Source organism: Nyctibius grandis, chromosome 1, assembly GCF_013368605.1.
Source record: "Nyctibius grandis isolate bNycGra1 chromosome 1, bNycGra1.pri, whole genome shotgun sequence".
Classification (NCBI taxonomy): domain Eukaryota; kingdom Metazoa; phylum Chordata; class Aves; order Nyctibiiformes; family Nyctibiidae; genus Nyctibius; species Nyctibius grandis.
In genome coordinates this window covers 55,603,322-55,620,613 of record NC_090658.1, presented here as the reverse complement: position 1 = coordinate 55,620,613, position 17,292 = coordinate 55,603,322, and the positions used below count along the sequence as shown (strand labels likewise).

Here is a 17,292-nt window from a genome sequence, read left to right as displayed (position 1 = left end):
GAACTATATAGCAGAAAAAGCTCTGTCAAAAGAAAAATAACAATAATTGTGCTTTGAAATTGGAAAGCATTCTTAAAATATCATAATAGAGACTTTGTTTGCCACGGATTATTCAGCTACTTAAGCAGAATGGTCTTTAGCTTCTTCTGAGAGCTCTGTGTAACCACCACTGAAGAAATAGGATTTCCTCGTTTCCTTATCAATGCATGCTAGGTGCTTTGTAAATGAGTTGACCTAAATCCACAGAAGTACTGAGGTGCTCTGCCATGAAGAGGTTTTTAGTTCTTAATTACCCAGGTGCCACACAGAAGGCACAAAAGGATTTTACAGAAGCCAACAAGGAAGAAATGCCAAAGAAAGGAGGAAAGCAAAAGCTGTATTCTTAAAAGATACTTGAGTACCAAACTCCAGTGTGGAAAGAGATGCTGCAATCTTCCCAACATTCTTATAGCTGAATCTAAGGCCAGCTCAATCTTTTTAGCAGGAAACACTGGGAGAAAAAATCTTGGAAAAGTTACTGGTTCCACAATTTCTAAGGTGCTGTACAATTATATGGGGAAACAAGACTTCAGATTCCCTTTGAATCAGGTACAGTAAAGAAGGATTTGGAAAGAGATCTCAGTTTTCTGCCTTGGAGGACAATCAGAGCAAGTGGATGCTCTGTGACTGTGCTGTTAGTGGTTTCTCACACAGAGCTCGGTGGAATGGAACTAAGATGCCCCGAGTGGCACATTCCTTTTCTTCTTTTTTGTCCTGAGTTCGACAGAGGTATGTGCTGCTTGAGACAGGCTGTTGCAGTAGCTGTAGATCATTATTCTCACCTGGGTGGTATCTGATGTAAAGGAGTTCTGCCGGCTGATTATGTGCAGAGCAGTCAGGTGTTTCCTTTTATTGGTATTAAATTTGCTGTGTTTTATGTTAGAGGCATTATTTTTCTTGTGTTATGACAACAGATAAATAATACACTCTCATCTGTACTACTCAATATTTTGTACATTTACACTTTGTTATTCCTTCATGCTCTAAACTGTTGCCTGTCACTGAATTTCCAGTTCTTGTTACATTGCTAGGGCAACTGGAACCAAACATAGTATTTCATGCAAAGGACACAGAACTGATTATACTGAGTTGCATTGTACTAATTTCACGTATTGGACATCCTGCTTCTAATGTGCTGTAGTGTTTTATTTGCTTTCCTTGACTGTACTTGAACAGATATCTTACCTGATCTATCATAAAGACAGACAACTCCTGAGGCTGAAGTGTTATTGTTAACTGAGAACCCTATAACCTGTAGCTGTTTGCTGCTAGTTGGGAGGACAGTGCATTGATCAAACAGAAATTTGGTCTGCCAACTGGATGTAGATGGTACTTGTACTCAAAACTGTGTTGTTGAAAGACTGCAAGGTACAGCTGGGACCCCTTGGTGCCTATGTTAGTAGGTACTCTGTTTACTTGGCCGGTCACCTCCACCTTTTGAAACCACGTAACCATAAATGATTTAGGCCAGCTGACCACAGTCCCACCTGGAGCACAACCCAGAGTCAAGCAGCTTGGAAGAATCAGTCGGAGATCACTTCTCTTGGCTGCTATTGGCACCTGAAAATCACCAGAAAAGGCACTCCTCTTTCCAGGCCCTAGACTCCAGCTAGATCTTGGTGTATCATATTTCCACCTGTAAAACTGGATATAAAGCCCTCCTCTGTAAACTATTTTTGTTTTTCAGATATGTAAAATAGTATTTTTTTCCATTCCGTATTAACAGCTTTTTGACAGCAGTCCTTTGGCTCCATAGAAGCAGGAGCATAGAATTTTTACTACAGCTGGCTCTTGCCACTGAAAATGGCAAGCTGAGCTTTTCTAGCATGGCTTTCACAGGCTACAGAGTCTTGACTTGTGCTGCTGTTGAATGCAGCAGTGTCCACACTATTCTTACTGAAGTCTGGAACTTCATCTGATTTTACTTCTGTCTTTGAGCCATTTATTAATGATAGTTTATGCAGCAAAAACTATTCATCTTCCTGGCATGCAAAAATAGAAGGTTAAAAAAGTCCGAAATTCTAACACTGTACATCAGCTTGCTATGAGGATGAGGGTTGGATTTCACATGAATTCTTCCAAAAGTACATGAAAAAATGTATTTTTGTTTTGGCTTTGCTAAGATTTAGTCACAGAAGATAAAACAAATCTATTGTGAGCTGTATGAAATATTCAGTTGCCTTATCTCTGTATCTGTCATCAGTTTTTTGAATGCATCTTCATCTTTTTTCTCTAACACATGGCACCAGTCTAGTACTCTCTTCTGCTTTTTATACTCCATTTCTGACTTTTTTTGTCAGTTCAAATTTTTGTATAGCAAAAAAATATTGTTAGTATAAATGGATCAAAATAGCAAAAGTCTGAATTATGTTGATGAGAACTGATACAAACTTTTAAAGAAAGATACTCAAATTTAGCTGGAATTTTGAAATTATAAAGACCAAAATTCAGACAATATTTATAGGGCAATAAGTGGAATCAGGCTGAAAATAAGGAGAACAAACTAAAAAAAAAAAAGCTTTTAGAACCCACAATGCTTCTAGGCCACTACTTTCTATTAATTTTTCTTTGAAATAATGTCCAGGAAACACCACTGTGTACAATTTGGGCAAGGAAGATGGCACCTAGCTTTTTGTTTTCCCCCCTTCTATCACCTGGAAAGCAAACCAAAAATGAACATCTCACCTCCTATTAATATGCAGGCAAACAAAAATAAGAAAACACATGGACTTTTAGCTGACAAGGCTAAATGTGAGTCTAGGTGACCATTCTCCCTTAGCAAATGTGTGCAGTCTTTTGAAATAGGCTCATTTTTGGCAAGTTATGGAAGTCTTTTAGTAGTTCCTCTGCCAACTACAAGGATGTCAGCTATATTTAGAAATGAGAATATTACACGTGGAAGTAGTGATCCAAATTACAGACTCTTTTAAAAACAATATGCCTATAAAGAATAGTCAATTCGTATTCTTCTTTTCTTTCTATCATCACTTTAATTTTCCACAGTTTGATCTTGCTTCATGCAGAAAGCACTCTGCTTTTTGAGGAAGAAATCCTACCCCAGTACACAAAAGTGCAATGACAACAAAACCTATTGTCAGAGGCTTTGCAAGCAACTGTCATTGCAACTTAGATGCTCTACAATTATTTGCTCTGCTCATTGTACCTGAACCATATCCATGGCTTGAGTCTCTCCTCAAACATGAGAGCTCTGAGCATTTAGACTAGTGTATTTTTCTTCTGCAGAGAGTCCTTTAAGTTTTGGCTCCAGTGTCCGAGATAAGAGTAATGGTAAGTTGCTGTAAATGACACACACATATTTTGGTTTTATTTTGGAATTGCTGCTGATTATGTTAATAATACAGAGAAGACTGTATTGCCTTAGCTGCATATTAGATCGTCTGATCATGACTCACTCATTCTGTTCATTTCTCTTCTGAAGAACGGCACTAGGTATGAAGAAAAAGAGCAAATAATTTTGCAACAGAGTTACTGATACTTGGTCAAACATTCTCATATCCTTCCCAGATTCTTATGAACTTGAGTGTTGCCATGGTTTCTGCTGTGGGTTTCTAAGATATTCAGATGCTGCTTTTGAAAAACTATTATTTCAATGATTAGAGTTTAAAAGAACTTTCTGCCATAAATAAGGTCTTCAAAGGGGCCTTTTGCCTCTGAGTTCTGAAGAGTTTAGGGAAAAAGTTTAGCTTCCCCCCAGGAGGAGAAGTTGAGCCATCTGTTTGTTCTCTGCCCTCTTTTTCCTGATATAAAAGCCTTTACTGGGGCCAGAGCTTGTTCCTTCTGACTGCTCAAACAACCCAGGGGAAGGGACACTTTTTTCTTTATTGCTTCCTGGTAAGTAGAAAAAGCCCAAAATTCTCATCTTCCTGTGTCCCAACATTGATATCCAATGGACAATATGAGATGTGAGATTCCTCACTCCTGTCTCTTCCTTCAGGTTGCTGTTACTTCTGTACATGTGGAGGAGTTCAGAGCATCCAGAGGAGTGGAAGGAGGAAAAAAGGATAACAGCTTCAGCTCTGAGCCTCATTCACTGACCTGCCATTTACCTAGATATCGTATCCTCTTACTGAATCATTTCCATTAGTTATTGGCCATCCCAAGAACTGTAGTCAGTGTGACGTCAGATATATGTTAATAGTGTATTTTCTGAGGTTTGAATGAAACTAAGCTGTATAGTGTAATGGTGGCAGACATTACATGGAAAGAATAGATACTATTTAATGAAAGATAAAAGTCTGGCAACACTCTCTGGGGAAAAAAGTGAAAATGATGAGCATCAAATAGATTTTGTCTTCTGTTGAGGTACTGTGATGATCAAATTCACAGTTTATTTTTTAATCTTTGAAACATGTTATGGGCAATGTTGGTGACCATTTAAAACACCTACAGGGAGCACAAAGATGGGATGAAGTGATGGCCTGTTGGCAGTTACTTAGCAACAAATGCCCTGCTGTGGAGATAAACAAATTCTTAATAGAGTGAATCAAATGCAGACCAAACTCACAATCACTGCATCTACGGAAAGGCTAGCATATAAATGCCTAATCATTCCGTACCACCTAAATGTATCATACTGCAAATAAAATGGCTGTTTTTTTTAAACAGTTGCTGTTACAGACGCCAATGGTCAGTCTTTTGATTCTCTAAAACACGCCTTAAACAAACACATATTTTACTCACAGTTGAAGTTAGCTGAGAATTGATACATAGACAGTAACTGTAGCTTAGTTGCTGAGTAGCAATTCATTACATGAATCAAAACTTAGCTTTCAATTTTGCATCTCAGTCCTCAGGCAGAGATCCCAATACTATGTCCTAAGTCCATTAAAACCTCCATATTGATTTCTTAGGATGATAATATAAAGTAAATCTTAAACTTTGGAACTTAAGTAGGTTTAATAGAAATAAAGAAATGAAACCTTAATGAAAATGAAACTCAAAAGGTTTTACCTGCAAAACATCATCATCTTTGCAACCTGTGTCATAAGGAATGACAAAGATCGCGGAAAGAATAAGAGAGATTGGATATATCTATAGGCAGATAACTAACCAGAAACCCTGAAGAAGTCATGAATGTGGTGGAATCCCTGGGGACTTTTTTTCCTAGCTTCCAAAGTACAGACATGGAGACAGAAAAAGCTGAAGCACTTTTATCTGTCAAGGCTCCAGCCATATTTCTGCGTAAAGGCCCAGAGTCATTGTGGGAGCAATGCTGGCATTATTATTGAACTATTAAAAAATTTTATCTGTATCAAATACTACCAATCAAAATTAATGTGAGAAGATGTCTGATTTCCATCCTTCCATCATTTCCTGCTCATCTAAGCAAAATTTAAAAAGCAATTATTTTGCCTTGGTTTTGGGCATTTTGTTTTGTTTTATTTTATTGTTAAAGAAAGTACAGCAAAATGCTAAGCAAGATTAAAGGTGCATCTAACTTTTGCAGAGGGAGGTTAGGAAAGAGAGTATTAAATCTTTATCTAGAGGAAAGAATGAAATAGAAAGAATGGTGTCTTCCTGAATTATAAAAAACACCTGCATTGCATAGTGCATCAGTTATTTTAATGTGTCACAAAATTATTATTGTCTGGTGATCCAGAATGGCATGAGTACTGGGAAAGGAAGATGGAATACCCATGCTGTTCTGAAACTAAATACCAATACTTTTTTTTTCTGTAATTCTCTTGAGAAGATTCCATTCAATGTTGCCAAGTTCCCTCTGTGAGGAATAGTCATAGATAGTTTACAAGTAGATTTATCTACTTTAAGAAGAAAATATTTGCTCCCTAGATTCCATTGACCATGTTGACAAGATCTTCCTTGCTTACAGAGTGGGTGAGTAGCTGAAGTGTATGGTTCTATGGACTAAATCACTACGTTTAACTTGAGAGAGCCCACTTCCAGTACCTTGTGGGCCTGTTTCCTGTCTCTCTATTAAATCTGAAGTCTCTGAAAAACTTAGGTTGCAATCTGTCTGCATTTTTTTTTTGCTGTTGTGTTTGTCTATCCTGCCATTCCCTGTTTCCCCTGTTGGCACTATATCAACTATACCAATATTCTTGGAGAAGCTGCTTAGAAGGTAAGAGGTGAATTAGTGCAAACTTCATAGTCTTTCCCTCAGCTGGCAACTTAATCTTCCTTTTTCTCCTTTAGGGTTTAGCACAGGATTAAAGAGAGATCTGCCAGTAAGTTGGTGTTTAAAATACTGTTGCACAATGAAGCCATCCAGCTTGAGCTGGATAGAATACCAGTAATGGTTTGCATTGCCCTTGTGTCTGTTTGTTTCAAAGAATTCTTAATTAATTATACTGTTCAATTCTTGCAATAAAGGAACTTCTTAATAACCTTACTCAAATACAGTATTTTTAATAAATTCAGCTGTCTTTTTTCATTTACTCATTTATGTTTGGAGTCCAATTAAATTGCAGTTCTTTATGAATTTTTCCAAAACCTTATTGAATCATACTTTTTGAGAAGCAGGAGCATTGGGCTTCTCCAACTTAGTTTAGACATCTCAGTCATAGATAGCACTGTTTCCATGTCTTCCGCATTGTCAGTGTTGAGGATATTCTATTATGTCAAAGTGTATTGTAAAGTAATTTTTTGTATTAGTGTGATAGTAAGCTAGGCAAGTCTTTCCATATCTCATTGTTTTTTAAAAATATGCTTATTTATTATTCTATTATTGTCCCAAAGCAGTGAGAAATCTTATAGCAATTATTGCAATTATGTCACGGTTTTATTTAATTATTTTTGGGAATGGCTCCAGAACATCTTTTTTATTATTATTATCATCATCATCATTATTGTTATTATTATTTAGTGAAACTTCCATGCTTCTCTATAAATATTTAAAAGAGCAAATGCAGACTTAAAGGGAGAAAAAAAGATACAAAAAAATGGAAATAGTCCTTGAATATATAAAATTGCTACATATGTCGTTCGTATTCATCTGAAATAAGAAAAAAGTAGAATAAGTAAGAATTTTAACTTGTCATTTTTTGCTTATATGTAAGAAGCTGCCAGGAGTTGTGTTTAAATCAGTGTTGAAAGGGCCAAAGTTTCAAAATATCACAAGTGTTGAAGCTGATGGTACAGCTAGCTTTCTGGTTTTCATTGTTCTTCATGCATGCAGTTAATGCAGATATGGCAGATGATTGTTTCAAACAACTGGAAGTGATATAGACATTCTTAGTAATCCAAAGAAACTGATAAACACTTCAGAGTTTTCAATTGCTTGTTAAGTGTTATTGACTATGGAATGAAGCATCATTTGAGTCCTGAGGAAAATGCTGGAGAAAAAATGATACCATTAATGAAAGATCAAACATAATAGAGAGATACTGGAGGCCTTTTACAGATGGCTGAGATGACAAAGTGGAAAAGCAAAGCAAGGTATCACTCCAGAGAATACATCTTCCTTCCAGTGAGAGTGGTACAAGCTCTATTTTTTATTTGTACAGCAGAAGGCACAGATGGTATTGAATTTTCACAGCTATCTTCCAGTAAGAGTTACTGGTAGTGTGGATGGATGTAGTTATTGTCTAGACAGTGAGAAATCTTTATTTTTACCCATGCTTTGTCCTTATTATTGCTAACGACAAAGTATTATGGAATCACAAAAAAATGTTGATTGAAAGCTGCTTCCGGAGGCCATCTAGTCCAGCTCCCTGCTCAAAGCAGGGCCAGCGTAGATCAGATAGCTTAGGTCCTTGTCCATTTGAGTTTGAAGTATCTCCAAGCAGTGTAATTCCCCTAATCTTCCTTCTTACATTTTTGAAGATGGATGTGATGTTTGCCTTTTCCCAGTCATCAGAAACTTTGCCTGATTGCCGTGGTCTTTTGAATATGATTGACAGGAGCCTTGGAGTGACTCCAGTCATCTCCCTCAGTACCTTTGCTCACATCCCAACTGGTCCCATGGACCTGTGTGTGTCCAGTTGACTTAAGTGCTTCCTAGCTGCCTTCTTCTACAGTAGATAATGCTTCACTCCCATGGACTCTGTTAGTAGACTCACGGACTGGGAGGCCTGAGAACCAAATTTGCCAACAAAATCCAAGACACAAAAAGGCATTGAGTACCTTGGCCTTTTCTATGTCCTTTGTCACTAGGTTCTCTGCCCCATTAAGCAGTTGACTTGCACTTTCCTTAGTCTTCCTTTTGCTGCCAGCGCACTTACAGAAGCTTTTCTCCTTGCTCTTAATGTCCTTTGATTATTTCAACTCCAGCTGAGCTTTTGCTTTTGTAATTTCATCGCTCTACACTTGAGCAGTGTCTCTGTTCCAAGTGATTTGCCCCTGCTTCCACCTTCTGAGAGATAGGAGCTTAATAATATTCTCAGGTGTCACTTGCTACACACTCTTTTCCCCTAGCCAGACTACTAATTTATGTAGTCTGTGTTTGTCTTTAGAATGTAGTCATAATTAGTGTTGCACATGTATAGGAACAATAAATGAGTATTGTGTATAACAACTAAAAAAGAGCATATGTGAATTATGACACTGTGACCATTTTATCTGAAATGTCACATGCTTTGTGGAATTTGAGTGATGCTGTAAATCATAATCAGGGTTCAGTTTTTTTCTGTGGAGTCACCAAAATCTCAAGAGGAGGCTCTGATTCTGAAATTTAAAATGTGAGTATGGTTTTATATAATATCACTAATGATTTGTATATCAGGATAAATATCCACATGATAAGATATTCAATATATGCCAGGACTTAAAAAAACCTGTTCTCCAATATAAAAAAATGGAAACTTTCCCTTTCAAATCTCCTGCAGATGTCAGTTTTGAAAGAAATTAAGCTTTTATTTTTAAAATAAATATTTCTCGGCACCAGCTCTCCAGCTGTAGCCCAGAACACTGTTATCTTCCTGATCTTCTGGACATATTTGTAGGAATTATGCCGTTTCTCATTAAAAAAAAAAAAAAAAAAAGAAAAAAAAAGTGTGGTACAAGAAAAAGAAGATTACAATATCTTTAGCTTTTTATAGATATTGTACATAATGAAATAGAAGTATCATGTAAGTATATTGTTAAGGCTCCAGTAAGTAAAAAGTCTCTGTCTAATATTGTATTTCTGCTGTGGGATACTGCTGAGTATGAAAGAGGAAATTCTGACCTTAGTCCTTTTTTCCAACTAGTTCAAGTCCATATGTTTTTTTTTCTGCAATAAGATTTATTTAAACCCTTTTGCTTGGTTTTCAGTGCCAGGTTGCTTCTCAGATCCCTGCAGCTTCTTCCCTTTGGTCTTTTGAGTGGACATTTATAGTTTATTGCCAATGGGTTCGGGAGAATATAATTAAGATGTGACCTGCACATACTTTGTCTGCTTCCAGGTTTGGTAGTTAAGGGGGAAGGAACTGCTGTATTCTCATTCTAGCTAATTCACTTTTTCAGCCCTTCATATGCACTGGAAGAATGATGTGCGGAGGTACTACTAGTGCTAGTTGCACTATGTGCATTTTGTGTGTTAGTCTTGGTGAAAATCCCTGCAGTCTCAGCAAACTTTTTACCAGAGTTATGAATCCCAAGAAGAGGGTAATGAGAGTATTGGTAGCACAAGAAGCCCTAAGAATGAAAACTAACTGGAGACAGAACTGGCTGGTCTAGCAGCTCTCAGGTGCCTAGAAGTGGGAGTCCTATTCCTCAACATGTCTTTTATCCATGGCAAGCTCTTTTTGATTGGTTAAAGAAAATAAGTTAGAAAAAAAAAGAAAAAAAAAAAGGGAACGCTTCGATTGGATAAGTGAGTTGAGCTGGGTCGTGAATGCTAGGACTGGCACAGGAGAGGAAGAAGAACCATGTGGCTCGAAACAGGGTAAAAGGAAGAGGGAGGAAACTGTGCCCTAGGGTTCTGCTTTTCTACTTCAGCTGTCCCATTTACTTCAGCAGGATTTCTCATATAAATGCATTTAAATATTTTGTTGGATTATACCTAATAATGCCATCTAGCACTTCTATAGGCTTGCTTATCTTAGTGACAAAAAGTTATTGTAGTTACTAACACTAAAATTTTTATTACAGTGCATTAAAAAAATAATATTTTACAAGACAAAAATCTTCCTACTACCTTTGCCTAACACACTGTTCATTTTTATTCACGCCTTTGTTTCCCAGGGCAACTGTGTCTTCCCATGTAGGTGCTTCCAATGAGAAGGGGAGATTTCCTATTTGGCCAGAATGGAATGAAGCAGATGTCAATGCAGAAAAATGGGATGCTGGAAAAGTTGGAAAAGAGAAAGAAAAACCTGGAAAAAGCCCTATTTCAGTAAGTCGTGTGACACAAAAATATTATTTCCACTTAATTTTTTGTAGCTGTATTTAATAATTTGTCACAACTTCAAAATAATTTATTGCGATAAATATGTTAATTTTCAATCACGTCGTTTCAAAAAGTTTAAATAGTTCCCTACTAAACTAAAATAATAAACTAAAAGTATTGTGCATTGTTTATTTGTTGCTTTTTAAATGAACTGTTAACATATGTGTGTGCATTAATCTGTGCACATTAATGGTTAAAAAAAAATGCAACCCCAAAATCTATTTCATAACATAATTAAAACTGATGATGTGGGAACAAGCTGAACTGTTGTAGTATGTCAGAGCAATCCCTTCTTTGAGCACTGCAGTTTCTGTGGACTCAAAAGGTTAAATGCAACCATCTTTATTATGGGAAAAATGGCAGGCTGAAGTCTTTTGTTTCACACACCTCAGTTTCTCAACATGTGAAACACTGTCTGAATGTCTAGTGTGCAGAGAATTGTTTGAGGGGATATAGTTATTTTGCAGAGAGTAAGCATCTACCAGATGCAGAAAAATTCATCAGTCTTTCCAATTTTAGAATGACTTTTAATCTCATCTGGATTTTTGCTGCTTAGCTTTAAAAAATGTCTGTGCGTCTTATGCAGTGTAGTAGTAAAATTATTTCTTAAAGAGTTTCTTAAACTTAGCATTTTTAAGTGATATTTGAAATCCATTTAATACCCTGCTTAATCATCTATTTTATATGCAAATTCTGGATTGTTCATATGTTTGTTCTGTATGGATTCTTGTGTGCTATGTAGATGTTAGCATATGTGTTTGTAGATTTTTTTTTTTTCCTTATCCGAAGCTTAAATATATTGTAACTCTGTGGGGCCAAAGTACTCTTTTGAGAGAAGTTATAGGTTCTATACTGAATGCTGCCATTAACTTTACAAGTAAACAATTTTCCTTTGTGTCTTTCTTCTGTTCTGTTGCAACATTTGATGTCTTTGGGCTGTACTCTAAACATTATCTAGCACTAATCTGTCTGCTAGACATTATTATAATAGATAAAATTTAACAATAGTTGTAACTAAAATCTTTCTTCTTTTTTAGCCTGAGAGGCATTCTGAGGTGTTTACTGGACCATTCACTTTTTCAGCCACAAGCTATGTGAAACATTGCTCTTTTTACATGTTTAAAGGAGTTGTTAAATATGTTGGTCACAGCAGATGAATTTACAGATCTTAAGAATTTGTTAACGTGGCCTCTTTTGATCAAAGCAGCTAGCCAGAATTCAGCATCGTATAGGGTATTTCAGTTAGAAACAGAATTAGTGATGGCATCCAGTACCTTTGAGTACACCTAGAACAAGAATATAAACAGTCCTATTTTCTTGTGTGGAGAAAGGAATCAATCGGAAGTGATCTCTTTCCTTGTGACACTAAAGCTCTTTTACCAAGCACCCCTACGTAAGAGCATCTCTTAGAGCACTGCGATGTGCTGCTGAGATTGTGCATTTGACCTTGCCTGTTTCTCTTGGGCCTGTTTCTTGCCTGTCCTTTCTGTAGAACTTACGGTTGAGGCTCCTGTCCTTAGAACAGGAACTCCTGAGACCTGGCAGTTGTCTCTCATAGCCACCTTAAAATAAAAGATAAGTTAAACCTATTCTTGTCAGCCAAGTTTAACTCAACCTACAATATCCTCCTTCAAAGTATTTTTGCAGTTGTAAGCTAAAGGAAGTTGTATCTCCCCATTTTTCCTAGTGTTTCTTTGTGTAGTGTTACGTCATTTTCAGTTTGTTGCAGATTGTTATGTAGAAATAACTTACACAATGAAACAAGCAAGAAAAAAGTGTGGGGAAAATTGGAGTTGTTGGTTTGGGTTTGTTTTTTATGCTTTTGTAATGTATTTTCTTTTGCCTTCCTTTAATCAGTAAGTACTCAAAGCATTGTAGTTTTTCCTTCCCAGAAACTCTTTCTTTTGGTTGGTCTGTAGAAGATAAACAGTGTACATTGTGGCCTGTGCAACACACAGAAATGTATAATATGCCTAAAAGCTATTTAAAATTCCAAGCCCAAATAGAAGGCACTAACCATGTAACCGATTAGTTTCTCTGTTAGCATGAGCAGTTTCAGAGGCATCTACTCATCCTACATTGTGCTATTAAATAAACAGATACCATATATCCTGATGCCTTCTATTCACACGGAGAATAAGTACCACTTTGGAAATTGAAGTTTGAAAATTATATGATGCTTTCTATGAGAATCTCTAATTCATGATGCTGTATAATTATAGCTCTCTTTGGTTTCTCTAGCAGTTTTAAATGCATGGAACCTGCTTTGTTTGTGTCTAAATATTGCTTTAGATATCTATTTTCAGTCTTCAGTTTAAAAAACTTTAGAAATAAGTGAGGTAGAAAAAGTACTTAGAAACAACTTGGTAAAAGAGTGCCTGAATTAAAAGCTTAAACAGTTTTTTGGGAGGTTTTTCTGAATGGTGGAAAAGAAAGGAATCATTTCACATAGACCAATTACACAGTGCAGGCCACATAACCTTCTCTGAACAGCATAAGTGGCTTTTGTGCTGAATCATCAGTTTGGGCTTTGCACTCTTTTTAGTTCTGTTATAGAATCTCTTAGTTCCTTTTTATGCTATTTTTCCCCTTAAATGAATTATCATGTGAACAATAAATTACTTTAAATCTTGTGGAAGAGGCAGTTAATGTGGAAGATGGAATTAATAAAAAATGTTCCATTTTTGTTCATGTATATTTTATGTAGCTTGTCTTTGAGGATCCTGAAGGGAAAATAGAATTGCCAGCATCCCTAAAAGTCCATTCATGGAAACGTCCACATGAGTTTTTAACAAATAAGGTAAGAAACAAGCAAGGTCATAATGAAAAAATGCTTCCCACCTAGCTATGTCACAAGTAGAGGAAAATTCGAGGTGGAAATTAGTTCAACAGATAAAACCCTCTTGACCATGCGTAGTCATCCTGTTTGGGAGACCGTTGTACACGGAGGAGTCAGCGATCCGTATAGCAGTTAACCTGTGCTGCACACACAGCTTGTCCTGCAGGCTTGTGTGGTGCCTGGTGCAGGATAAACCCAGCCAGCGCATGGTAACAGAGGAGCCCGCTGGCAGCTCCCCCTTGTTACTGGTGATTACACTACCTACATCTCCTTGCCTTCATCTAAGTGCAGCAGGAAGTTCTTATGGGAACATCCTTTTTGTTTTACAGTAGAAATGATGGACAGAGAAATGCCATCCTGCTTTTCTTTGTGTTCTTGTTTTCTCACTTAAAAATCAGTGTCATGGCAAAACAAGTTGGTTGTTTCAACTAAGGCTTCCCTTGAGCAGATATCTGAAGTAACTATCTGTCCTGAAACCATGCATTAGTTTTATCAGAAAGATAGTAATTTTTCTCACTTCAACTATTGTATTTCTCCAGTCTGCATACCAAATGCATCCATGTCTTTGACAGTACTCGTCTGGAAGGTAACCATAACATTTTAAAATTATGCAAAGCTCTTATTCAGTTCATTTTCAAAATTAATTGCAAAGAAAATAAACAGCTTACTGTTTCAAAGGTTAGCGTTCTCCAATGCTGTTGCTAATCAAAGTTTTAAAGTGTTTTTGCTTCAGATGAATTGCTGAAGTTTTCAAACACTTTGACCACCCTTCCAACTTTTTCAGGCTTGTCAGCTTTCCTTTTGTCAGCTTGTCAGTTCATTTTTGTATTAACTAGACACTAAACATGTCCAAGTTTAATTTTTAATGGAGGAAGGAGAGGAGGAGATCAGGGGAGTAATTGACAAGACCAAAAGATTGGATGAGAAACTCTGCCAAAATGCATAAACTGAGCAGAGGTAGCTGAAAGATGAGAGCAAGAGAGATGGCAGCCTAGAAAGCCGTGGAAACGTGTCAGTATTAAAAATAGCTTTTAAAATCTATCTTTAGAGCACTATGAAGAAAGCATTTGTTTTCTTTAAGATCTGATTAAAACTTTGATGCTTGTTTTGGTCCAATGTATTTTGAATCAAGAAGCTATGATTACTATAAATTTTGTAAGTTGTTAAAAATTTATGTAAATGTCAAGTGATGAAAGGCTATTAAGATGATATATGTTGCTACTTAGTCTATTAGTAACTATAAAAGAAAGCATAAACAAGCCTATTTAGTGTTGTAAGCAAAGAATCAAGCAATGATCACCAATAAGTGATAAAAGGCACAAATATATTTAGTTCAATAAACCACAACCCTAGTATGTTATTTCTAAACTGCTTACAAGAAGAAAACAGATGGTATAAACAAGTAATATTCATCAAAACTATGTAATACAGTCAAAGGTTTGATAAAGTCACTGTTCATACTGACAATACCACTATCTAACTGACCATGAGGAAACAAATCCCTTTGTATCTTGGTGGGGGGCCAAGGAAATCTCTTAAGTATGAGACAGTGTTATGATCATGATTTAAATGCAGAACTGCAAATGTTATGAATAAATTGTGGGAATCTCCATTTACTTATGTAATTATTTCATTTGATACTCTTTAAATCTCCTGGTAAAAATAATTATTCTTTAAAATTCTGAACATCTACATTTTAAGGCATTTTTATTAAAAAATACCAAAGCAGCTACAAGATTTGCAAACTGATGGCCTTTAGTTTGCAAATGTCTAATGAATGTTTGCCAAATGTCTAACATTTGTATGTCACTACTGTCAAACATTAATGTTAATTTATTTTTTTCCAGATAATTTAGCTATGGACTTAACTGATTTACTTTCTCCTAGATTCCTGTGGTTGTCAAAAATGAAACCTCATTTGACCTTGTTTCAGCAAATGAGCATATATTTTGTAGTGAGGTAGGTGCAAATACATTAATGTCCCTTTTAAAAAAACATTTTCTTTCATTCTTTTTAACTCTTTTTAACTTTTTGGATTTCACTCCAAATATCTACCATGAAGAAATAAGTTGTGACAAAGTGAAAAAAGAATTATGGGAATAAAATGGCAGAAAATCATCTAGATTTGTGTAATTAGTGTTTACTTTTTTTAGAATTTGAAAAATTAAATCAGTGATGGCATTTTCCAAACATGCTTTTTTAAAAAAAAAAATATACAGTCTATATACTATGAAGATTATTACTGGATAATATCATCTAAAGATAAGAGCAAATAAAAGCTATATTAGAAAGGATTTATATTTTTCGTTCAAGCTTTCCTGAAGTCATGTTCTTAGTGTGCCTGCATGTATGTGTCTGTCACCCAGCCAGTCTTTTCCTTCTCTCCAGAGTTGAATGAATGTTTACTGAATTTCTACAGATCAGGGGAAAATATAAAGCAGGTAGAACCAAGGCATCTGAGTGCCCTACTGAATATAATATTACTTCATAATTTCTAAACTATAGCACACATCAGAAATCTGCATGTTAGAAAAACACATGCACTAAAGCTTCTAGTTAAAGCTATTTTAAATTTTTAAAATTATTAAATACTTCTAATGATTTAGGATTGGTTTTTACTGAGTACAAATAACAAGTATTAAAGCCAATAGTGATTTTTAGCAGCTATATCTAGTAGTCAGAATGAAACAAGAGACAGTTCACAAATCCTGTACCATAATTTATTTTGAAATCATGTATTCTCATTTTTTCTTTGGTAAATGATGAACAACGTAATTTATATTGTGCTCTTACTTAGTTTCATGAAGTTTTGTGCTATTGTAGATAGATATTATGATGATTTTAAGAAAAGTTGTACGAGTGAAATTAATTTTTGCATTAATCCATAGATATACTTTTATGGCAGTTCTTCATTTAAAACAAGATCTTTTTTATTCTTTGATCATTATAATTTTTCTAAAAGATGGAAGGCACAAAAATATTTTTTTTCTCTGTTTTCAGCTGATGAGATGGATTATAAGTGAAATTTATGCCGTCTGGAAGATATATAATGAAAAGGCCTTAACTAATGGAACATCCACACTTTTTTGGAAACCGTGGGAACATATTTATGCCTTATGTAAAGCTACCAGGGGACACATGCCGCTGTACAATAGCTATGGAAAATATGTAGTGAAACTTTATTGGATGGTGAGTACTTCCCTCACAACAATATATAAATATTATGCAGCTATCATGGCAAATTTTAATGGTTAGGGTAAGTATGTATTATTATTGAAAAGATACGGATTTGTAGGAGTAGAAGTGTTGACAAATTGTTGATGCATGTTAATAAAAATGCCTTTTACAGTTAATGTGATTTTTGTACAACTTAGAACTTGATAAAACAGAGTTATTGCTTGAAAAGGCAATATTCTTTTTTCATAGATTATGTAGAATTTTGCTGATTGTTAGGAGATTTTTTTTCTCTGGGCACTGCAACAAGATACTATGTTTGAGTTTATTACATTGTAGAAAGAGGATCCAATAATGAAGTTGCTAATGTTGCATATGTTCAAACTATCTATTGAAGTAACTTTTCTGATACTTGTGATGTTTTGTTTGTGTCAAACAGCAATTTTCAATGTCATTCCTTAACCCAAAGCATAGCTTCAATACATTTGACAGAAAATTATTTGTTCATTCTGTATCATATAGTGAGTGGTTAAAATAATGTTGATTTAAGAAGTGATTAATTTTTACAATTTGTAGTTTTTCTGAGCTGCATGTGATACTTTACATCCTATTTTTACAGGGTTTGATTTCTAAATCACGTGTCCTCTTATAGTCCAATGTAAACTCTTTTTTATTTGGCACACATACAGAAATTTCCTTTCTTTTGTTTCTTTCTTATACCTTTTTGTTTTATGAAAGTACTTCTTGTTGATATTTTTGGGTTTTTTTACTCTGTGTCTCAAAAAGGTATGACGATACTAAGCATCATATGTGTGTGTTACCTGAATGGAAATTCCTTTTACTACTTGAATTCTCATGGTTGGTTTTTACTAAATAAGAAGGTATGTTTCAT

The 17,292-nt window shown here is 35.5% G+C and overlaps 1 protein-coding gene across 1 annotated transcript in view; it reads left to right on the top strand.

The window, feature by feature from the left end:
- ADGB (androglobin) overlaps window positions 1-17,292 on the top strand; it is a 129,602-nt gene that overhangs the window by 6,851 nt on the left and 105,459 nt on the right. The window contains 4 exon segments of the mRNA XM_068409340.1: window positions 10,228-10,333; window positions 13,095-13,187; window positions 15,114-15,185; window positions 16,227-16,415. Of these exon segments, the coding sequence (XP_068265441.1) occupies window positions 10,228-10,333; window positions 13,095-13,187; window positions 15,114-15,185; window positions 16,227-16,415 (460 nt within the window).